The sequence below is a fragment of the Acanthopagrus latus genome, chromosome 17 (assembly GCF_904848185.1).
Source record: "Acanthopagrus latus isolate v.2019 chromosome 17, fAcaLat1.1, whole genome shotgun sequence".
NCBI lineage: Eukaryota > Metazoa > Chordata > Actinopteri > Spariformes > Sparidae > Acanthopagrus > Acanthopagrus latus.
This window is the reverse complement of record NC_051055.1, coordinates 28,068,091-28,093,178: the sequence shown is the minus strand read 5'-3', so window position 1 is coordinate 28,093,178 and position 25,088 is coordinate 28,068,091. Positions and strand designations below refer to the sequence as shown.

General features: G+C 43.5%; 1 protein-coding gene and 1 long non-coding RNA gene across 2 annotated transcripts in view; one reads left to right on the top strand and one right to left on the bottom strand.

Moving 5' to 3' along the window:
* The window catches only part of agmo (alkylglycerol monooxygenase), a 49,319-nt gene that overhangs the window by 9,633 nt on the left and 14,598 nt on the right, over window positions 1–25,088 (top strand). The window contains exons 4-12 of the mRNA XM_037073236.1: window positions 10,441–10,544; window positions 11,741–11,836; window positions 13,922–13,988; window positions 14,202–14,267; window positions 14,841–14,920; window positions 15,358–15,492; window positions 19,001–19,117; window positions 22,296–22,378; window positions 23,212–23,317. Of these exons, the coding sequence (XP_036929131.1) occupies window positions 10,441–10,544; window positions 11,741–11,836; window positions 13,922–13,988; window positions 14,202–14,267; window positions 14,841–14,920; window positions 15,358–15,492; window positions 19,001–19,117; window positions 22,296–22,378; window positions 23,212–23,317 (854 nt within the window). The remainder of the gene's footprint in view (window positions 1–10,440; window positions 10,545–11,740; window positions 11,837–13,921; window positions 13,989–14,201; window positions 14,268–14,840; window positions 14,921–15,357; window positions 15,493–19,000; window positions 19,118–22,295; window positions 22,379–23,211; window positions 23,318–25,088) is intronic.
* On the bottom strand, window positions 15,501–18,578 carry LOC119005525. The gene is made up of 3 exons (XR_005070530.1): window positions 17,640–18,578; window positions 16,444–16,540; window positions 15,501–16,338 (listed from the first exon to the last, which is right to left on the bottom strand). It is a non-coding gene; the product is annotated as an uncharacterized LOC119005525 (long non-coding RNA).

Sequence of the window (25,088 nt, the reverse complement as noted above, 5' to 3'; positions counted from 1 at the left end):
AGCAAACTTACAGTCTTCTTTAGTGACAAACAAGCAAGACTTCTGCAGGAGATTTCAGATTTCTCAGTTTTTATGGGGTGTTTACGTGAGTTTATGTAAAAAGACCAAAGGACAGTGAAGGTATCACTGTGGTAGTGGGGCACTGGCATAACAAAAATCAATACTGCTGCTGTGTGCCCTTCACAGGCAAGTCAAGGCAGGTCAGTTTTATTTATATAGGCCGAAATCCCAATCACATCTCCTCAGTGGGCTTTAGAAACTGTACAGTGAATCCTCTGACCTCAGATATTATCAGTTTACTGTCATGGAGAAGTAAAGAAAGTATTCAAATTAAAAAAGGAATAAAAATCAACAAGTTTATGGTTAAAATTAAATGATCTGTTGTTTTTTTTTGTCACCTGAAACGTCTCGTCAGTAGCCTCACTTTAAAGTAGTGACTTTGTGACATCACACTACATCACCATGTCCTACATTTGCATAATTTATGCCTAGCTGCTAGTTCGGCACTTATGAATGGGCTGCTTGGGTGTGAACTGACCAATCAGAGTAGACTTCGGTGTTCTGGAGGAGGGGTCTTAAAGAGACAGGAGCTGAAACAGAGTGTTTCAGACAGGATGAGGAACCTGATGTGTTTCTGAGCATTAAAGCATGTAAACCTGTTCTAGTAGAAATCCCAAAATAAAACTGTGATGATCCTTAGCATGAGCAGAATAAGTCTCCTTTAAGATAAATTTACTTTGGTCTGCATGGAAGTTGCTTTCTGAAGCGATCACAAATAGGAAGTGAAAGAACTGGCTGCTTGAATAATGACAGACAGGTGATGTTCAGAAGCTTCCTGCCTTCACAGACTCACCATGATTTAGTTCAAAACAACTGTGTTTTGTGTGGCTGTATGAGCTGGAGTACAAATGAATCATGTCAGAGTGTTTTGTTTTGTACTGCTAATGCTTTAACTTTCTGTTTGCTCGATTTCTCAGCGAACATGTGGAAAACTCTGTTACACTGAGGTCGTTTAATGACAGAATAAAACTTAACCGATACCTCAGTACGAGTGGTTCAGCTCGTGAAAAATACCAAGTAATCCTCCGGTGTTTGGGCCTGAATGATGACGTAAACAAACGCCAGACTCTGGGGTTGACGACCCGTGTGTGTGTGTGTGTGTGTGTGTGTGTGTGTGTGTGTGTGAGACCTTATTTTCAAGAATCGCAGTGGTAATACGTCTGCTGAGTCATACTCAGTGAAACATGAAAGAGGTTTTTAATGATGTGTGTGTTCCCGTCGTTGCCCTCATTGTCTGACGATGCTGAAGGAGTGACGTCTGAAGGATCACGTATCTGCTCGCTTCATTTGGTTGGAATTCTTTTTTTTTTTTTTTTGAACTGCAGAATCATTTCTGCGTCTAAAAAAAAAACAAAAAAAAACTTTCCACTTTACTTTCATTTCCTCTTCTTTCAGCCTGTTGAGGTTGTTATTATGGAACATTGCAGGGTCACAGATAATTGTCTGGTGCTGAGCGCCCGCGGTGCTCGCTCAGGATATAAGCTTTTCCCCTTGTTACCAAAGTCCTCACCGACCGCAGGACAGAGCCGGCACGGTCCGCAGTCCTCACTCTGGTCAGCCGAGGTCATCTCGGTCGACCAGACGCTGACCTGAGGCTCTTTCCACGGCAAGGTCCAACCAAAATACTCCAACGTGTGGGACGGACGATGCCTGTAATGAAGCACTGAGGAATTCGACAGATGTAGGACGCGGTTAGAAAGTATTTTTCAGCAGTTTAATGAGTGTCAAATTGTCATGTAATGCTGCTTTAGGAGGGCCTGTCGCGTTTTATTGCGCCCATATCTTAGAGCAGATTTACAATCTTGCCGTTTTTTTTTTTTCGCCTGAAAACGGCATCGATAATCCCATTGTGTCAAGACATGCGAGCTGTAAATCTTAATATTGCATAACAAGGGAAAGATTACAATAGAAAATCTGCAAAAAGAGGCAGAAGTGACATCTCTGCTGGGAAATACGAGCCCTTATTAGCCTCAGCGTCAAGTATCATTTGCAGTTTGAGCAGTTTTATGGCTGTTTTTTCATAGTTGTGCTCTCATGACTTCCACATGAAAGGACGGCAAGAAGATAATTAAGTGGAAAGTAGTTTGAAAGGCCGTCTGATGCCATCTTGACCGGGGATATATTACTTCCTTGGCACGGCTCTCGCCAGATGCTGCGATTCCTGAAGATAGCAGCAGATTGAAAAAGGAAAGTGAGCCGCCTCGTCTGCAGCCTGCAGGTCTGGATGAGGGTTGTGGCTGTGTTGCAGTCTGATGCGTGTATTTTACTCTTCATTGCGAAAGTTTGCAGTACGAGACCAAATGGAGTCGTCAGGCAGTGAAGATGAGTTTGTGGTCGTCACACTTCTCCTGAAAACAAGACGATAGCAAGAGAGTCTCAGCGGCTGATGAGGGAGCTCAGTGTGTAAACATGATCCACATAACATGAGGTTGTATGGAGTCTGTGTACGAAGGCCTTTACTCCTCAGCCTCACCTGAGATACGTCAGCTCTGTCACTTTATGCTCTTAAATAACGTAACACCACAACGCTGATAGAGAAGTTGTAATAGGCTTTAACTCCCTCCGAACACCATCTAGCAACATTATAAGTGTTTGATCAATAACTGATGGGTTGTCTTCAGGTGGAGGGCGGGAGTGAAAAGTAAAATGGACGAGTTGAAGAAATGAGTCGTAGTCAAACTCTCTTTTAACGTAACAAAGTCAGTAAGCAGTGAACTGGAGAGAGAAGCTGTTTGTGGGTTGTGATTGATTTGGTTTGGATGTTGGATGTCAAACATGAATGACCCTTGTGCACACATGTAGCTTTTTATCTCCTGAAATCAATATTTACTTGAACTCTTATCACAGACGCACGTCCCTGAATCAATATATGGCATTTCTATAGCTCATTTCCAGTCTACAGACCGCTCAGAGCGCTTTACAACACAGCAGGCCAGCTTCGAACCAGCAACCTCCCGGTAACTGGGCGACCCACTTTACCTCCTGGGCCACAGCTGCCTCTAAATATACTGTCGCTGTAGTTGTACTGCGTCCTTCCTTCTTAAACGTCTGTTGTATTTACATTCTGACAGTTTATTTCCCTTTTAAATGTTGTAGAAGCAGTGCCTCCTTCAGCCTCTGAAGTAATACGTGATCCTCTCCAGCGGTTTATGTATTAACAGCTTCTGAATCCACTCGTTATAAACACGGAGGGTCAATAACCTGGTGACCTGGTCAGCTGCTCTCCCCTCTGCTCCTCTTTCACCCTCAGACAGACTATATATGTTCCAAACCTACAATCTAATTCTGAACCCGTCTGGGCCCAGATGCCTTCTGGGTGAGTGGAAGGCCGACGTGGTTCGGATGCGGCCGTGTTGTTGACAGGCTTGTTGATTTTGTTTATTCTAACCTCGTATCGGGAGCGCCACTAATAGCCGCTCTGCTCTTGGGCAACATCTATATCCAGGCATGCCAGCCGAGCTGCAGCCATTAATCAGACAGTCAGCTGTCTGTACTCTGATTATATGTGAGGTAATGGAGTTACTGTGCAGTCGTCTCACCACATCGCCTGCTGCTGCTGCTGCTCTGTGTTACGCTTATAGCTCAGAGAAAAAGTTTAATTACTTCCTAAATGTGCTGCATTTCCTGTTGAATCAGGGGAGTGAGGCATTGATCCTGAGTGTAAACCGATCGCTTCATGGTTATCCGGAGAAAAATCGGTTTCACGGTCGCTGATGATGTTTGAGGTTGGATTTTATTCAGCCAGCTCAAATCTGATGCACGAAAGAGTTCATCAGCTTCAGTTCTGCTGATCAGGTTCATGTTTGAGATTCCCGTCCGCTCCCTGGAGTCAGCAGACCTTTTTCTGTTTTTTTTTTCCCACCTTGCTACATCCTCTGTATCTGTGTGCCGGTGTGTCCACACCCCTCCCGCCCCCTCGGCCTTGCAGACAGCAGCAGTTGTTAAGACAAACAGATGTGCTCAGCACTCCTCCGCTGTCCTCCGTCCCCGAGGAGACGCGGCCGATGTGGATGTTATTGTTTAAAGGGGAGCTCCTCCTGGCTGTGTGGCAGGGCGGAGGCGGTGGAGGGGCTAACCTGCCCCCAGGCTCCATAAATCTTCACCGTGACGGCGAGTTCCTGGCCCCGGCGCAGGTTGCAGGGCCCACAAAAGAATCCAGGGCCCCCTCTTGGTTTTGCTGGTTCTGTGGGTCTGGTTTGGTCAGGATGTGGGGGTCTCGCTCGCGGCAGCAGGAGTGAAAGGCCTCATGGGAGGCAGCGATAACATCAACAGTGATCTATAGGTCAGCGTGCTCTCACTCTCTGTCTGCTGCGACGAAAGAGAGAGAGAGAGAGAGAGACGGGTGTGATTGAACCCCGACATCACAAAGGGAAATCGTCCACAGGGCCTGTACGCAAAGTGTGGAAAAGAAAAGTGTGTTATGATCATCGAGCGGGTCGCTGAGCTCAGCAGAGGCCGCGGTCCGGCTGTCTGCTGCCCTCGTGCGCTCCCCTCGCTGCACGGACAGACTTCCCTCTGTCAACAGCGCTGACGGACGAGGAGATCGACGCTGCCGAGCGCAAACCTCCACCCATCGGAGGGATGAAGTGTGACTATGAAGGATGATCATGAGAGGTAATGCCTCACATGTGGATTACTTAAAACGTGGATGCTTGTAGTTCCCACCACAACCGCAATAACACTTCACCACTATCTACTACACTGTCTCCACCATTTTTTTTTTTTTTTTTTTTTACACATTTATGACTTTAGCTTAAAGTGAAGCCAGAATCAATCTTTAAAAGTTATCACTTGTTTTGTTCCTTTTTTAACCTATGCACCAGCACCAGACAAAATAATGGCAAAAAAAAGGTAATTTTGTGCAACTTACTGCAAAAACTTTAAATTTGTTGATGACTCATCCTGCACTCTGAGGCGGGTCCTAATCTCTCGTCAATAAACACTCTCTAAATTTCGTCACAGTGGAGTGTTTCCGGGGGACCGAACCTCACTGATTACTGCACAAAAACAACTTTACAGAATCTTAACTGAAATGTACTACAAAAGCCATTTTACCTCGCCCTTCTCTTTTCTACCTCAAGTTTTTTTTTCTTTACACCCAGTCTGAGAGAGCTGTAAGTGGGCCTGACCAGCGTTAGTGTGTTTAGTTTAGTGTGTGTGACTGAGCTGTGTGGACAGCATGAAGTATGGCAGCAGGCATTGAGGGAGTTGGCCGACTGTCCCTGCCGAGTCCGACGCTCGCTGTTTGGGTTGGCACCCCATCCAAGAGCCCTCCAATCCAAACACTGGAGGGCTGTTCACAGGCCATTACCCCCGTGATTGACAGGGCGGCCCACCACTCAGAGGGGCCGTGCGCGTTTTCACGCCAGCAGTTTGTCGCTGAGGGTGATGATCAGGCAGCTGATTGATGTGACTCTAAAAAAGCATTTCACAAGGTTGTTTGGTGGTTAAAGAGAGTCGATTATGTCCTCCCTCAACGCTGATTATTGTTCTTTTTTTCATCCGTCGTGCTTTCTTTTTTATCGCGGCATTATCAGGTACAGTTTGGTAATTATTGGCACTTAACTGCAGGCTTCGACCGGAGCTGAATTTATGGAGCTCAATAGGACGTTTATACGACTCCGGTTATATAAGCACGGCTCCTGACAGGGCTGAGCTGGACGTAAACAGACTCTGTTAAAGTGTAACTCAGTCACGTAACATGACTGATTATGACTTATAGGCCTTGATTACGTGTCTCGATATAATTCAGCGGCGAAATTGTAGGATGACGTCACCCCGCTGCCAGGCCTCTTCTCACAGTCTGGTTGGGCTTATTTTACTTAGTGTTCGTTGCACAGATTTGGTGTTGCAGAAGGCAATGTACAATGGAAAGTGTATTATCATGCTTGTACTGGATTTCACTTGGTGCAGGAAATTACCCGAGCGACATGTGATCATGCAGATATTTTTAGATTATTTGTCTTTTCGATGTTTGCCTCCGTTCAAGACCAGTGAAGGTAAAAGGAAAAAATGACTTTTAAAAAGGTCAGCTGTTGCATTTCTTCCTAGAAACAGTGGCTGTAACACTCCGTCTGGAGGAAAAATAGTGCTGTTTGATTTAAGTAATGTTTTCCGGGTAGACAAGTGGTGGTTGATTTGCGTTCTGGAGACGTGTCAAGTCGGCAAACATGTTCCTGTTGTCATATTCAGCCTCAACTGTAATGTCTTAAGAAACACAGCAATTTTTTCTGCGCTGACTGTTTCATGGATTGAGTTGCTTTGCTGATGTCTTTGTCTTTTCCAAACTAGCGTCAGTGAAAGTGTCGTCATCGAACTTGAAGATGAATCAGACGTGCACACGTTGACAAGAAAGAGGAAGACGGTAACAACGTGAAAGGAAGTTTTAGCAACGCAGAGGTTGAGCTAGCTGTTAGCCAACGTTTAACATACAGACAGCTCATTCTTCTCTGCTCATGTCTGTTGAATTATTTCCATTAATCCACCCATCACTCCACAGTTCCTACACTTTAGCGAGGCCACTTCAGCTCTTAATGAAACACTGACTGCTGCTGGCGCTCCTCCTCTCCAGAGACGCCGTGCCCAGAGCGCACTGTGCCACTCCGACAGGGCTGCACACTGTTTACAGTGGCAGCGTGTGTTTGAGGTGTCCCGTTGCATGGTTTTAATGAAAGCGTGGCGGCCAGTATTTTTTTTGGGGGGGAGGGGGGGTGTCATATAAGCAACAATTCACTCTAAATAGGCAATGAACGGGTCGTTTGTCATCCGAGGTCGGTGAGTGCCGCTTTCTGATCCGTCTTTTATATTCAGCGTTTGTATCAAGTTTCATGTCAGTCAGGAAATAATATTTTGTGAACTTATAACGAAGTATTAACGCTAAAAACCCCTGTCTAATTTTATCCCACCAAGGGTCATTGTAACTGATACTAATATGATAATAATTGTCTAAAACTATATACTGTCACAACGCTTCAACCTCAGCCCTGGTTGTGGTTAAAATTTATTCAAGTTAAGGCACAAAAAAGGTGAATTTGTAGGAAATCGGATGCCAGAAACAATCTGTGTCCGGACCTCTTCTTTGAAAGTTTTTTGCTATTCGTGCTCCAGAACTCTACGGTCATAATTCAGACGGCCACTAGAGGTTCTTATTAGATAAACATAAACACGGTGTTGTAGAAGGTTTGACTAAACGATCGGCGTTGTCACTTTTATAGTGAGAAAGCTGTAATAACTGTCTGCCAGCTGATTAGCGAGCACTCGTCCCTATTATTCCTGAGGAAGCGTGAGTCGAAGGCTCGCTGGAGGCCAGATGGAAGCGCCGTCCTCAGCGTTTCTCTGCTCTTGCTGGGAACGCGGGCTCTGTGGCATTGGTTCTCACCATTAACGGGGCTTCCCTCCTGAATAGGCCCTGCCAAACTATGCGGCGTCCCGCCGAGTCGGAGAGATGAGGACATGGGCTTGCAGTGAAGCCTAGCGGTTCCTACTTCCTATCAGTGACAACGAGCATCAATCTTAGCCGCCCTTGGTCCTGGACCCTGCCAAGCACGATTCCAGCGAGGAGGGGAAAAAAAAGCGAAAGGTTGCTGGAATTAAACAAAGGCTGGATTATCCTCTCAATATGTCTCTTAGCAGGACAGTTCATCTCTGAATCCCCCGCGGTGCAGGGAGGAGGAAACGTCATAATTCCTGCGCTTGACTGCTGTACACGCTTTTCTTTTTTCTTTTCTTTTTCTTTTCCCTCTCCCTCCCCTCACACTCATGCCTTGTCTGCAGACTGTCCATCACATTGAAAGGACAAATAAAGTTTGAAATAAAATCTAACCCTGTTGCTTCCATTTTGACTCAGTCCAAAATCCACCATTTAACACTGTGTGTGACGCTTCCAAAAACATTCCCCGTGACATTTATTCCCTCACACCTGCCGAAATCCAGCAATAACCCTGTTGAATGAGCGAGGTGTGGAGTATTGCTCTGGAGCGGTAGTTTTCTCCTCAGCGTTCCCTCCTCCCAAACCAAACGTTTGACCTCAAACTCTTGAGGAATTCCACCTCAGCTTCAGTGATTGGATGTGAGTCGGGACAGATCGCGGTGCTCCTCTGCTCGCGCCGCACACACCTTCAGCTCTCTGCCGCGTGTTTGTTCAGGTGCAGCCGACTCGCGACCCTTCGGGGTTTTTACGACTGCTCGCCTTGATACAATTCACAAGTTTATTAAAGAGAGTTTGAATGAATGATGTTCTCAAAATAGAAAGGAGTAAATCCCACACTGGGCAAAGCTGTGTGTGTGTGTGTGTGTGTGTGTGTGTGTAGGTGAGTACGCACACCTGGATTTATGTGCTTGACCACTGTTACTCTGTAAAAAAAGTTCACAACTTTAAAGGAATGTAAATAAAGGAATAGTTTTGAGAAATGGTTTGGAACATAAATGGGGCTGTAGATACCGCTCCTATGTAAATATGAAGCTACATCCAGTTAGCTTAGCTTAGCAATGTGTCTCGACTTGCTTTCTTTCTCTGGTTTGAAAAAGTAGTCATTGTATGTAAGCTTATGAAAAAAATGACCCCACTTCTCACTCGATTTATTACCGCAGTAAACACTTTACTAATGAGTTTACGGTATCAATCACTCGATTCAAAGTCTTCTTCAGGAAGTTAACAAGGAAGCCAGATAACGTTTTTGGCGTGTGCGCTAGATGAGCAATTGTCATTGGCTTGAATTGCCGCCATCGTTCCATCTGGTATCTTGTTCTTCTATCTAAATCTATGTGACATACCCGAGGCTGAAGATCCGCTAACTGATGATTCATGTCAGGGCGGCTCTGTTGATGTTTTATTACACTGTGTCTGAGGTCCAAAGGTGACAAAATGAGCTCACTGGTTAAGACGTTATATCTTGTTGCTTAAGTTGCTCAGAACAGGAAAAAAACAGCTCACAGTTTTCACTGGTTGGACGGTACTGGACCCAAAATATTCAGCCACATAACCCCTGTAAAATATTACATTATTGTTTTTACTCCTGGGTTTTTGTTCTGATTAAACAAACTAGATGTATTGTGTTTTCATTACTCTTGGGCAGAGAGAGGCTAGCTGTTTCCCCCTGTTTTAAGTCTTTGTGCTAAGCTAAGCTAACCAGCTGCTGGCTGTAGCTTCATGTATACTGTACTGACATCTCTCCAGCGTCTTTACCCCGACGTCCATCGAGGAAGGCGTTTGGAAAGATGGGTGATGGACGTTTTTTTGAAAAGAGGCACACTTCTTCAAAAAGTACTTGACAGGTGATTGGATGATCGCTGTCTAAAGTCAATCGAGAGACAAAGAAATACTCTCCTGTTCTATTAAAGCTGACGCTAAAGTTGCTAAGCTTACCTATGGAGGAGCCGCCATTTTTGTTTTCAAACAGTCACCTCTCTCACTGGTGGTCACACCTTGACCACACCTGTAGCTGCCGCTGCGTGTCCGTTAACATGTCGGTAAAATAGATTTGCGATCGTCATCGACTTTAAATAAGGCTGTTCGCAGGGACACACACATTCAAACATGTAAAGTGTGATCCTGACCACGACATTTCAGCTTCTGAACCGCCCACACGTGACCACATTCTCCTTTCGTTCTTAATATCTCTTTCTATTTAAGTTTAATTTTTCGATAATGAGTCCCTTAATCACAAATCCTGTCACGCATCAAGGCTGCCTCATAAACCTTAAACCTCATCTAATAACCTGGGCTTCTTTTATTACAACAAATACATTGCTATACATAGTCTATATGAGCCTTTGTGGTTCTGCAATATTTGAAGGTTACTGTTCTCTCATGAGCGGCTGCAGAAGCCAGAGTGGACGAGAGGTGCCAAAAAGCACAGACCAGACGGGGTGGTCCGGAAAACGGCCCGGAGATCCAGTGAAACTTAACAAGCATGTTCCCTTTGGATGTTAAAATGAAGTGTAACACAGATATTAATGTAGCAAGTATCACAACACAGCAGAGGAATGTAAACTGGAGCACTGGGACATCAGGCTGGAAGCTAACCAGCTGCAGCCGAATACCCCCGCCGTCATAATAGCCCAAAAACCTCCCCCCACACACCCCCAACGGCCTGCTACGCTCAGGCCTCGGCTTTTCATCGCGGCTGGCCAGGAGCGCAGTGACTCCTTCTGGGGGTGAAAGTGTCCAGTTACTCATCTGGGGAAGGAGCAGGGCTGATTTTTTTGAGATAAATCACTTGCGGTGATATGAAGGCGGCTGAATGTGTGCGAGGGTTCGAGGCCGTGACACAGCTGTAACACATTAATGAGCGGGAGGATAGTAGTGATAACTCTCGTGTGACATTTGGACCGTCGGGCTCCCGTTTAATGTCGGATCTTTGTCTTTGTAATCTCCTCCAGAGGTGTCCGTCCTCTGGGCTGCTCACCAGGTCCACCACAGTTCAGAGTACTACAACCTCACCACGGCCCTCAGACAGTCCCTCACCCAGCAGTTCACCTCATGGGTAAGATATTATTCTCTCTTTACGTCGCTGTTTTTCCATCAACATATTGTTTTGAGCATTTTGTGCATTAGAAGGTTGATTGAAACAACATAATTTGAAAAAAAAAAAGGCTCCCCAATAACAAGTTTGAAGTTTTTCGGCTCATTTGAGATGGTTAACGCACTTAAATGGGAGATGAAAACACATTTTTCCAAAAAAGTTCTGATGTAGAAAACTTGCGTGAACATCTGAAGAAGCACAAGAAGCAGAAGAAGAACAAGAAGAAGAAGTCATCCCCACAATCAGTGTCTTCTCAGAGATTCCCTTAAGATTCCCATTTGCAGGTTAATTCCCACCTTCCCTCGCAGATGGCAAAACAACTTTTTGGTTTTTCATCTTTTTCTTATTTTTCGGGGAGTATTTAAGTTTACCTAACTGCAGCTACAACACGGACGTTAAGGAAGCTGAAGGAACTTGGTTGTCAGTTGCGTCTATACTTACTAAGATTATAAAGTAAAAGCAGTCGGAGAAATGGCTGCTCAGGAATGTCCGTGTTCTGTAGGACAGCTGGATGTGTTTTTGGTTCATCGCCTTGTCGTCAAATATTCCTTTTTTTGAAGAAATTGTTCACAACATTTTAAGTTTGCTTCAAATCCTCTGGACAATTAGAATGTCAACAAAACTCATGTGTTACTTGGAATGATTAATGACTCTCAATGACTAGTTATCATCCATATAACAAAAGGCTGATTTGTGTTTAACGCTCCATTTTTTACCAAAACTACTAAAAGCTCATCGATGAGCCGCCGGGTCACACGTTCCTCTATCACCATGAACACACACACACACTGTATTTTGACCCACATAACGCCGACACACTCAGTAGAGCGCCAAGTCTGGAGCTAAAAATAGTCCCCAACGATTCCCTCTGTTTACTCCTCCTCGAGCAATGTTTGCTAAAAAAAAAAACTAAAAAACTTCAGCCCCCATTTTGTTTGAGTCAGGAGCTCTAATCATTTCTAATCCTGAGAATTCACACAGCGAGGTTCAACCTGAGCTCAACCACAGCACGTGTACACAGGATGTAGTTTGATTTTCAAATCTGCTTTTTTAAGATCAGCTGCACATAAAATGGCTCGATGTGTTCTTACATTACGTGATATGTTGATACAAGAGGACTTTGAGTAGAAAACATTTCTCATTTGTCTCCTCCTCAGATCTTCTACATGCCCCTGGCTCTGGTTGCACCTCCTGCCATCTTCGCTGTTCACATACAGTTAAACCTTCTGTACCAGTTCTGGATCCACACAGAGGTAAATATTATCTAAACACAGGCTGTTGACCAGTTGATGTTGAAACACTGAAACAGGACACATACCATGATCTAAATGTTGGAGTTTCCTAGATCGCAGAAGCCCTGAGTGAAACCTTATAGACCAGAACTGGCCCACAGTTCAGTCTGTTCTGGTGGGCTGGATCTGACTCTGGGAATTGATAACTGTGTCCAGCAATTTAGCTTTTTTGGGTTTGGTTACACAGTCCTGAGTTTCTTTAACCCGGCCGTCCTCACCGGCCTCCTCTCCATGTGGACGTAACTGCGCTTTATGCTCACCTGACTTCCTTCTTTGCTGCTGTAATTATCACAACGGCCACTAGAGGTGACAGCCTCACAACAAACATCAGTAATGGGTCGCGATGAACTGCATTCACAATCAACTTACGTGGTCGTTTCACTGATGAGGACGCTAATCTACAAACATGAGATGTACTGTGTAACATCTACAGTATGTCACCTTGATTAAATACGTAAATATAATGTATAATCAGTCAACATGTAGCTGTGTATGAATTTACTGCTTCATTCACCGTTGCTGAGCAGTTAAAAAGCTAATGTGACTGAAGAAAGTCTGTAAAGTTATCTTTCTCCCCGTGCCAATACTAATCCGTCTGCTAAGTCGAGCCTTTGTAGACTCAGAGCTGCAGTGAAACCTGCGTTCAATAAAAAATAATGAGATTTTATGAAATATTCCAAACAGAAGCATGACCACTCTGTCCGCCTTTAAAGTGACTGCGAGTATCATTTTTACAATCCCAACAATCTTGAGAGGGAATGAATGGATTTGGAACGCCTTCCATCTTTTAGTGCACTATTAGTGAAAACAGTCGTAATAGTCACAATTTTCTGAAGGGATGTAATTTATGCCTCCTTTATGGCCCTTTTTTTTTTTTTTTTTTGATGTCATGTAATTTATTGGCGCTGCAGCGCTCGAGCCTCAGAGCCGGAGTGAAGTGGTGGGAGACCCTTTTCATTCAAGATGAAACTCTCACGCTCGGCTGCCAGACGCAGCCATTACATGGAAATAATGAATCACTGAGAAATTCTGTCCAGCCGTGCACATTTCTCCAGACTGAGAGAGAGAGAGAGAGAGAGAGAGAGAGAGAGAGAGAGAGGTCTGTCGTATTGATGCGAAACATCAAAAATATCTGAGCGTTGCAGCCAAAGAGAAACATGAACTGTGTGAAACGCGCTCTGTGACCTCTGTAATGTTTAATGTCTCACTGGTGCATCTGTTTGATATCTAAGAAGAGAAAACGCTTCATGGTCGATGGTTTTATGCACAGAATTTACCGTATGATGCATTCGCTGTGTGATTCTCTGTGCATGTGTGTGTGTTAATGGCTTTAAACGTCACCATTATCGTCTCTGCTCCCGGCTCTCCCTCCTGATCCCCACTGGTCACCGAGCCACCAGCCCATAAATATGGTTCTTCAATGAGCAGCTGAAGTCATTTGAGCTCTTTTATCAGGAAAACAAACACGAATGTGAACGTATGAGAACAGTTATTCATGGGAATCCTTTTGTTTTATGTCCCATCAGAAGGAAATGTATGAGTGGTCGAGCGCTAAAATGATTATTCAGTCGACAGACAGTTTATCTTTCGATAGTTGTTTTTTCAAGCTGAAATCTCAAACATTTGCTTTTCAAATATGAGGATTTGTGTTTTTTTTCCATCTTGTTAATTACAGTAAACTGAATTTCTTGAGATTTTGAACTGTTGCTCTTATAAATCAAGTAATTTGAAAACATCATCTTGGCCTCCTGGACTTGTGATGGCAATTTCTAGCCACCTCTTTTAAAACTAAATCTCTAAACAAGGTCAGAGTTTCCACTTCTTATCAAAATCAGAAGTCACAAAATGTTGTACTGACAGTTATGATTCCCAGTCAATGAATCCCTGTTTTTGAAACCCTCTGACTTTGTGTCAAAGAAGAAAAATAATGAGCATTTAAACAATAAATATCCAAATCAAACAGTGATGATGTGATGAAATCTACTGAGCACATTCTCAATGGAGGATATTTGGTATAAATATACTTTATTTTTCTATTTATTTCAGCTGATCAACGACCTCGGACCTCTGGAGTGGATCTTCAACACCCCAAAACACCACAGAGTTCATCACGGTGAGCTGAGATTCATTCTGCTCGCTCTTTTGTTTTTATCGTGCCTGAGATAAAACATCGACAGGAAGAGGAAGAGCAACGGGAAACTAGTCTGTTTGATTTTGCCGGTCAGATTATTTTTGTGCACGTCGACGTAACGACTGCTGTGAGGGAAAAAAAAAACATGAACATAAATAATCTGTAAGGTCGTCTCACAGATTATTATCTCAACAGGGAGGAATCTTTACTGCATCGACAAGAATTATGGAGGAATTTTGATCATCTGGGATCGATTGTTTGGTAAGAAAAAGTCATCAGTTACTTACTTTTATTGTCCCTCAATGCTTCCACATAGTTAATGCAAACTTTATACTCTGACTGTTCTGGTGCCAGTATTAGCATGCTAACAGTCCAGCTAACAGTCACTGTAAACTGTAGGTTTTCCTCTAACTTTCACACGCGACTCAGCAATTTTGCAACGAACAAAATTTAAGGTTTTGCAGCTAAATTTTGTTTACGTTACCCAGAAGTCTCTGTTGCGACCTCCCTTTCTATCTGTAATTCAGATGGTTTGAAGGTTTGAGGTTGGTCCCGACTTGCTTTCTGATCTGTAACAGATTTTAGATTTCAAGCATCACTGGAGTATTTATTTCACCAAAAGTTGAACAAATGTATACGTCTCGATTAGCTGAACAGACAGATATTTTCCTCTGGAGTTTGTGGGCTCAAAGCAGAACCAAGAGAAAAGTGACTGTTAGAATATATAGACTCCAGGAGAATGACGATGCTGCTGTATGTGTCAGTCAGTGACACTGTTGTGTTTACATCTTGTTATTGTGGCTCCGGGTGTCTGTTAAAAACTGTCTTTCTCAGATACCTTCGCTCTGGAGTCGGACAAAGTCATCTACGGCCTGGTGTTTCCCATCAGAACCTTTGAAATCCTCCGTGTTCAGGTGAGTGCTGTCAGTGGTGAAGCTCCAGCGAGTCAGCCGCCTCCATCCATCCATCCATCCATCTGTCAGAGTATAAACACCTTCTGCAGGCGATGAGGCGTGAGCTCATGTTTCTCTCGCTGGCTGAGTGGCCATTTTGTAACCCTAACATTATTACCTTAGTGTAAACAAAGTGCCCAGCTGAGGAGAAGGAGGCCAGTGAAATGAAATGTCAGGAGGTGGATGGTCGGATTATTTTTGCTGCCCTCACCTTTTGGCTGAACACAGCGTGAGCCAAGTCCCGTTCTGTTAGAGCAGAAACATTTCCACTCGGCGTCAGTTAGCACAGCCACGGCTTAGTTAACACTGATCGGATAAATGTGCCGTTTGATTGTAACGTCGACTTGACTTGACTGTGTGTGTTTTGTTTTTTTTCTCTCTCTCTCTCTCTCTTTCAGTTACACTACTATTTTTATTTGTGGAGAAAGTCCAAGTACTACAAGAAAATCAACAACAAACTGTCGACTTTCTTCAAAGGTCCAAGTTGGAAACCGGGTAAACCTCGGCTCGGTGACCACAGCAACAACCCCAAGGTCAGTGCAGAAAAAAAAAAGAAGAAAATCCTGCTTTTCATTATTCCTGAAGGATTGTATGAAAACTATGATTTTATTCACTCATCAGTTTCCCGACAATGACAAGCAGTGACATCATTAAACACTAGCTGTGACTACAGCAACAGCAAATATTGTGGATGAAAAATAACCTCTCTATTTTTGCTGACAGTAAAGAGGAGATTATGGGTTTTTTAAACTGAAAGTTCAGGTATCAGGCCAAAGGACACTTGAAGTGTGTTTTTGTGTGTGTGAGAAGAAATGCTTCATGATTCATGTCTGGATTAATTCCTTAAAATCAGGCGATCAGACCACTGGACCAAACACTTTCTGTAAAGCTGCATCCTCAATCAACTTCCATCAGATAATAAAATGAAATTTACACTGAACAAAAAAAGGTTTCTTCTCTCAGTTTTTAGGTGCCAATTTCCATAAAATCCATGTAAAATGAATGAGCACTTCTTCTTTGCTGAGTTACTCCTACACCTGACAGGTGTGGGATATAAAGCTGCTGATCAAAGACCGTGATTGGTGCACAGGTGTGCTTTGGACCGGCATTAATTAGACATGAAATGTGGACCTCACATGACGAGAGGCCACAGATGGGTGTGACCAACGTTACCTCATGCAGAGTGACACGTCTCCTTTGTAGAGTTGATCTCTGTGGCCTCTGGGACGTTGGTCCGCTCCCGTAACTTAGTGGATACTGGCAGGAAGTGGAACACGTTGTCATCTGGTGAGTACGGAGGCTGTAGAGAGCTGTGAGGTTTCAGCTTCCAGGGATGGTGTTCAGGTCTCTGCAGCATGGGGCCGTGCATTATCACACACCTGTGTTTGTTTTGTCAAACGTATATCAGAACTACATCGCTAGTATTGGCCACGCTGACATGAGCAAACTGCTCACTCACGCATCGTCTGCTGTCTGTCGTCTACCTGGTACACTGACGGGATTCATCCACTTCTACACAGTGTCAGACTCCAACGATACCACAGGCCGGTTCCAATGATGAACTGCTGTCGGGTCACGTACCTGGTGAGGACAGTTAGTAGGCAGATGACCTTCCACAAGACACTTTGTGCACTTTGTAGCATCAGTAGAGGCTTTCACTAACATGGATTATATCAAATTTGTGCTCAGAGTTTGAGAGAAATAAACCTTTGTTGCCTGCGTGGTAACAGTCTGAGGTGTTTGTCTTCATCCTGGTACAGATGGCAGCAAAATGTGCAGAAGTGTCGCTTATTTTGTTGTTGAGCATAAATAAGTTTGTCTAAAATGACAGAATAATATTGGTGCTCTCGTAGTAGATTGGTTTCTTTGACTACGATGCGACTTCTCAGACTTCTAGTAAACTACAGCTTGACAAAAAAACAAATATAAGGCGTCTGAATATGATAAATAACTAAAACCAATGGACATTTAGACTCAGGACTCGCTGACAGAATGAACACTGCTACAGGAGGCACATTTTCACAATAAAGCCCTCAGGCTTCATTACCCGTCACTTTGACACACGCAAAAAAAAAAAAAAAAACGAAACACAAAAGCCGAAATGACTCAGAGCATTCCTTATTGAAGGATTCACATATTCTACAAGTTTTACAAGAAACTGCCACTTCAAATAAAAGCTGCAAAGCCTTTGTAGAGGGAACACAATAAGTTCATTTTCACCGTCTTTAAACGCAGTCTGCGGGATTAAAACCGCATGCAGTCGAGTGTAAACGTTCATGTGTGTGTGTGTGTGTGTGTGTGTGTGTGTGTGTGTGTGTGTGTGTGTGTGTGTGTGCAGAAAGAAACAGCGGCTCCAGTTGAATGCCCCGGCGGTTAGCTTTGAAATAACGCTGATGGTGTCACATATTTAGTTCCCTCATGCTTCACACTTAAAAAAAAAAACAACTCCCCTTTGGCTTTACAATTAAATTGGCCCCTTAAAACCCAGCGGGGTGATTCTAAACGCAGACAGAACCGGAGTGAAACCGAAATATCTTGAAAGGCTTCGTGTCAGACGGCTGCGTGTTGATATCTGCCACCGAGGTAAAGAAAGGAAAGAGAAGGGGAGTGAGGGAGGAGGCAGAGTTCAACGTGTTTCAGCTCTCTGAGAAAAAGCAGAGCAGCGCGCTGGAATACCTACAGGGTCGGGGATGGGATGCGGGGGGAACCCACATGTGGTGGTTTGGTTCCTGGGATCCTGGGAAACCCCCCTGAATGAGACCGGCATCCGTGATTGGCCAGATTTGTGCACTTCATTCCCAAAAAGGTTGCAGTTTCATGGTGAAGCCCTCAGGCCCGATTAGTTATCGTCGAGAAGCACACTGAAACGAAAAACAGGTCAAATGACTCAGGGAATTCTTGCGAGAAGGACTCATATGTTCCTCTGTGTTTGGGGGAAACCGCTGCACCCAATAAATCCTGGATGACTCTGCAGATGGAACAGAGCAAATTAATTTCCACCGCTTTTGAAATTCAGCCTGTTGGAGACCAAAATAACAAATGGTCTTTTTGGCCATGAAGAAAATAAACGCACGAGAGGTCGAAAGGTCGTCAGAGAGGCCCCAAGATTTCACTTCATGAGTTTTATGAGTGAAATTATGGTATTTTTTTTTCTTTTTTAAAGGCCAAAACATTCACTGACTCGCTTTTGTTTTCAGTGGTTTTTGTCATTCAAATTAGATACTTTTTCCCAATTCATGTCCTGATGCTGCCTGTATTATTCTCTTAGTGTCTCTTAAAGTTAAAGGTTGAACTTGATTTGAAAGACCACAGTGATCTAAAATGTCCTTGATAGGCAAATTTATAGTTTATGACTCCAAACCAGAGCAACTCAAAGGGGTCACTGGGAAAGACTGTGGAGAGGCAGCTAATTAAATACAAACATATATAATGGATGGAAAAAATGGATGGATGGACGTTGTCATGGCAACTGAACATCAGTCGTTTGTCTCGATGATGCAGATGATCAAAACAACAAGACTGACACAATATTTCTTTTCTAGAAGAGAGGCCGTCTCTCTCCTCATCCTTTATAATAATACAAAACAGTACACACAACTGTAACAGTCACTGTAAAACTTCTTCTACACTTCTACACTTCAGCCAGAGTTGTGTGTCTTACATCAACCTACAATCAACAAACTGTTATAAATAAATCTGTAAGAAGATCAGTGTACTGAGACAGTAAATGTAACTCAGTATGTAATCATTCAAAATGACACTAAGCATCCTTCTGCATTATCTTCAATATAAATATATCAGCCTATATTGGACAGGAAGGTTTTTTTTTAGGTTGACTTCAGCTCAGATAGTCAGATATCACATCGATTATCAGCACATAGTTATTGTAGAAGCTTAAACTGCAGTTTCACTGTGAAGTATCTGAACATCCGTTACGTCACAGTGCTGCCCGGTGTGAGAATCTGTCCAGAATACGACTCCACTCGCAAGAAAATAATTAGGGATCGGGGAATTAAACTTTGTTTTATTTTCCATGTGCAGGTCACCGGAGAGGAAGTGCCTCATGATCCCAGCTGGCCGCTGCATTTACAAGTTTACGTGGTGGTACACTTCCTGCTGGTGCTGGCCATTTACCACGACGTGTTTGAACGCAAGATGGTACGTATCCGTCACGTGAAGGAAACCATAACTGTAACTCTGAAGGAAGGAAGAGGCTTCGTGTTCCTGACAGTGACCGTCTGATCACACACTGGCTACTGGGCTGTTTAGGCTGCTGTAATCCCCCATATAAAGTATGACACGGTGGTCCAGGGCTCTTAATTTAAGGCCGAGTGCCGTGTGTTTGTTTGCCAACATTATTTCACTCAGTTATGCAGTGTGTTGTGGCTGGTCCACGGTGGAGCTGAGTCCTCTACTTAGCCGGCAGGAAAAGACTAGCTCGGTCTAGCATCATGACAGAATGACTGATCGGCGTTCCCCTTTAGAACAACCTTTGTCTATTATTTTCCACTGGAGGAGCCAAAAGACCCCCTTCCTCCTCCTGTTGCAGAGAGAAAAAAAAAGGCACCAGGTCTCCTCAGCAGTTATCTTTGGAAGCCTTTTTTCCCTCGGCATAGTTTTGGTTAGCCAGAAAGTGCTGTCACGCCCAGTGCCTTCAAACTCCCAAATAAAATGGTCTGTCTTTTAGTGATGGCTACCTCCGTGGTGCTCCTTCAGTTGTGGTCCTCCCCTCAAACACACACACACACACACACACACACACACACACACACATCTCCCCTCCAGGGTCGAGGCTTCCCCTCCCTCTCGTCGAATGAAACGCCAGCTGGTGGTCCAGCAGTGAACACAAACGCCTTAATTGTCGAGTCAACCATTTCCCAACCCAAATAGCCTTCAGGATGCAGCAATCAGGACTTGGAGGGAAAATAACAAAGTGAGCTCTCTGGCCCAACAATAAATCATGTCACTGTTATGTATTTATACCCACATGTTCGCTTAGGCGCTTATTTAGCCTGACAATTGATGGTACGCTGCCGGACAATTTATGGGCTGTGCGTTAATTTCCGAGCCCTGAAAACACGGTTACTTCAAACACGTGAAGCTGCTCTTCAATTACATCATCAGCGGGGCCAGCGTGTACGTTTTCATTATAGGTTTGCTAAACGGTTACTAGCTGAGGACAGAGGCGTTATGTTTTCTGGTTGTCCATCGAATCCTTGTGGACGTGAAATCTCATGAACGCTTCGAAATCAACTCAAGAATGCACCGATTTGAATCTGGTGTCAAAGATCACTGTGACCATCGCAACACACAAGAATTCTTACATTTTACACAAATGTCTGATAGAATAAAATGATGACATTATGATATTTCATATCCAGAAGGTCGGAGGTTAAATTCTCTTTAGCAACACGACTGGTCCACTGAGGCAAACAACCGCAAGCCAGAAAGTCTAGCTTGTCGAGTTCGCATGTGAAAACTGCTTTATGTAATTCCACAAAATGACCATATTCGAGCTTATTTGTCTAAAATCAACACCAGCATCTACTGCCAACGCCAGGAAGCTGCAAAATATGGCACAGATGTGACACATGTGTGATTGGACTTAATCATAATCCTAAATAAAGCCAGCTGATCTTTTTCGACAAACCCGTTCCCGTGTATATTTTAAGAAAGAAAGGAAGGAATGCAGTTTCCATCCATGCATTTGAATTCTGCATAAACTGTTGTTGCAAAGCCTGTTCCAGAAAAGCTAGGGTACTGTGCAGAACAAAAATACAGTACAGTGCAAATACAAGATATTTAATCATCACACTGATAAACTTACGTTGTGGTAAAGATGCACTAATTCTGAATTTGATGCCAGCCAACATGCAAAGTGAGAAGAATCACGGCCTCCCACCTCTTTATAGAATCAGGCTTTTACAGCAGGATATGTGTCGTCTTTGTCACTCACTGAGGTAACTTTTCTGCTGTATTTCTCTCGGTGGAAACTGTCCAACGAGCTCTTATGAACTTCATCATCATAACAGCTGCAGTAATGGCCTGAATAATGAGTTAATCTGCTCCGTCTCAGGGGACAACAGAATAACGCAATCAGTCGGCTGCCACCAGATGTTAACTTTCGTTTCTGTCCTCCGCTTGTTATTGCTGCAGCGTGAACACCTGATCACATTCAAAATTAGCACGATGAATGAGTCACTGAACATTTCCTCCTTTTTAAAAAATTTTTTTTTAAATGAGTTCTGTAAACGCGACCCCACCTGATGACGCCGAGGGATTGGCGGAGGGTTTTTCTCTCCGGTGGGGGCGTAACGTCTCGTCAGCAGAGCCAGCAGGGTTATTAAACACAGATAAGTTCACATAACCTTTGATACCAAAATAATTCTCCACTCATTACACCTGTTGCTAAAAATAACTGTGTCTTTAGCCTTTGAACTGTAATACAAAGATGATCATTCAACTTAAATATGCTTTGACAGTCTTGGATGACTCTCTCTGGTAGATGGACGGAGGCCAGAGTTCCCTCCGTTTTGATTCACGGAAAACATAATCGTATCATCCCTCCTTGTTCCCATGCGAGGGCTCAGATAATATAGTTCCTTTATGGATTACGAGCATTGGATAAACATGAAGACATACGGTTTGACTGCATCCTGTTGATGGGTTGATTTTATGTTTGCTATATATGGCCTTCTGGGTCCGTACAGTATGGGAGCAGTCAGCGAGAGTTGGCTGTGAGGCTCTGTATTGAGTGTCGGAGAAATATAAACCTAAGCTGACAGCCCGCGACATCCTCAGGAGACACCGTGCTTCCAGCTGCTGCCCTCAGCCAAGGCCGTAGGTTAGAGAACACGAATTAGCTCGTACATCATGTACTTTTGTGTGTTTGTGTGGTTCTGGTTTGTGTGTCCCCTTCAGAAAAGGTCACAGAGAATCTGCATGGGATTTCTGCCCCGATGTTGGTTGTTTTGGCTCCGTCGAGGGGGCTATCGGGATTCAAACTGAAGTCTCTTCCACTGTGGTCAAGTCCCCCTGTCAAGACCCATCTGGGATGATTAGAGCGTCTGTGTAAACTGGGCCTGTCAGTGTAAAGTAAGAGGCAGATTGCGTTTGCTGCAGGATGCTGTGTGTGCCAGCACACTTATTCTCAAGGTCAGACATGTTTTGGTTGGCAGTGCCAAGTAAACAGTCCAACGGCAGTGCGGTTTATGACTGCTCTCCCAGTAAGGTCTCCTGTGATCGTAACTTAACCAGCCATGATATTAATTTAAGGTTTAGATTCTAATGTATTTCTTCCCGACCGCATTTCTCATGGCACGTACGTTGATCCCAGATGCTGTCACAGTTAACCATTCTGGGGATGACCGGCTACATTCTGCTCACTCTCACCGCCCTGGGCTACATCATGGATCAGAGGTACGAGCACAGACATCTGTTCATGTATTGATTTTTGTGGGGGCGTTTGGATATTTAAAGAGACAGTGGCAAAACTTGTAAGTAGACAGAGTTTACTAACAAGTAGGGCTGCACAGATCTTCACAATATGAGCAAATCATAAATATAAGAGCAATAACCAAATGTTTTTTTGGATAAATGTAATATGTGAGACAAAACAGCATCGTAATGAGCTACTGTGGTGCTGTAGAGATGTTTTTATATGTTTTAATATGTTCCTTGAGCGTAAATAAAAAGTATTATGAATCATATAGCAGTTTTCAGTGGTTACCAAGTTATCAATTGAAAGCATCAAAATGTGGTTGACAGGAAAGAAGAAGAAGAACAAACATATATCAACAAACCTGATTGATTCTTCTGGTTTTGAACTGCTGCCATGACAATATTAAAGGACATTCTGAGGCAATTGTCACAATTTTTCATGCAATATATGTATTTATCAAGTTATGTTAGTTGTTTTCCTGTCTGATAGACACAAATGTCCTCTTTTCTTGACTTTTATCCCAAAATGTGCAGCTTATTGTGAAAATCAGGACAGATTCACTTGAATTTCACAGGTAAAAAAGTGAAACTGAATAAATCTCTGAGATATTTACAAGCTTGTAACAAAAAGGTTGCGGAGTAAACAATGCTGCCGTGTCTGACGTGTAGCAGATCTTTGTGAAAAACTTTACTAACATCATCTCAGCAACATTCATCCTGGAGGTGAACTGCCAGGAGGTCAGTAAGAGTGAAGGAGTCGAGCTGAAACGTCCTGAAACGTCAGTGTTGTGTTGTTTTGTTTTCATGTTCAGGCCGACAGCTGCTTTCCTGGAGATGCTACGCTGTGTCGTCATGGTAACGATGCTGAGGTTTGGCTATATGAAGCCCCTGCTGCCTTCTCTGGCTGTGCCCACTGAGGTGAGACCACACGGTATTACAGACCCCACCTCAGTTAACCTCTGTGTTATCTTACACAGCAGCACTGGTCTGTTTTCCCTGCAGTTCCTGTACAGCCGTGTGTGAGCTGTAGTTCCCAGGTAAACACACCGACCTCTTCATCCTCCCGGTCTGCTGCTTTCCCTTCTTGGGGTCCCTCGTTCTCCTCTTGGCTTAAAAAGTGTCTAGCTCTAACGAACGTCCACAGAGACGCTGCAGCTGTGGCAGCCAAAGTGGTGGGTGTGTTTACTGGGGCAACTACTGCTCACAATCTGCCGTACCTTCTCTGGATGTTTACGAACCAACCGCAGGAAAAACACCAGACAACCAATGCCCAAGTTTTCTGAAACACATCATTCTCATGTGCATTCATTTCTGATTATCCTCACCTTGTAAGTGTGGGTTTTGGTAAGGTTCAGTTTCCTGTAGATTTGTTTATTCTGTGTTTTGTCAGTTATCAAAATGTCTGAAAAGAGTGGTGCCTCTTCTCAAGGAAACCATCTTTGACTGAGTATAAACAATTACGCGCTAACTAGACAACAGCCAGGAGTTGAATCTGTAATTTGGCCAACTTGTGGAATTAACAATAATCAGCGACAGCAGAGTTGTTATTTCAGCTGCTGATATTGACGGCTGAAACAAAAGCCAAGGTTTGTGATTGATTAATAGAGTGCACGTATGAGAGAAATGTGTTACAGCGCTACAGCAACAAAAAGCATAATAATAATCAACAAAGCTGCGGTCGTGAGTGTGACTCGCATACAGTTTGGGATAATTCCTCCTTCTGAAACCAATGTGATGTTCAGGGAATTCAGGATTTGGTCAAACAGTCTCATCAACAGACGGAGTGTGATCAGTTGTCATGAAATCGTATATTTCTATTATTCTCATCCTTTTTGGAGTTCGTTCCTGACCTCAGAATAAGCAGCAGACTAAAGAATCTCACTCGAGCTGTTGATCACGTGATCTTTATTTAGGATTATTAATTGTTTCTCTTCATTTCAAAACTTTACTTTATACTATCCAATAGCCAGACAGTCTTTCTAAATATAGCCCTGAAGTGAGATCACGATCTGAGCTTCCATTTAAAACTGCTTTCAACCCAATTAATACAATTCCTCCCTGTAATTTCTCATATAATGACATACTGTGGAAATTGTTTGTTCATTTGGCTTGACGCTGAGTTTGGCCTCCCCTCTTTGCTTCCCTCCATTAAAACATTGTTGAGCGTGAACCAGAAAACCAATTTGCATCCAAAATACAGTGTGTGCAACTCGGAAACTGTCTCCACATTTTATAACAGTTTAACGCAATGAACACAAAGTCAGCACATCATCAAACAACGGCTAATTAGCCTCTAGTAGCTCATGAGCATGTACCATTTGCCTTCTACTTTGAGAGCGCATTGAAAAAACTATACCGGCTGTTTGTTACTGTGGAGAGTTGATGACAAGGAGGAAGAGTTTTCACGTATATATTGATATACACAGATAACAATCTGTTTATTTTCCCTATTTATCAGTTTGTTGGTTTATAACATGGTGAAAAAAGGTCAAATCAGTGTTTTCAAAAGCCCAAGATGACGTCCTGATGTCATAGATATTCAGTTTCCTGTCAGAGACGAGTAAACAAACCAGAAAATATTCACATTTAAGAGGCTGGAATCAGACGCTGTAGATTATTTCTTCTTTGGTGATTATGAAAATGGCAACTCTCCACAAACTCTTCAGAACAGCCTGTTTCAACTCACAAT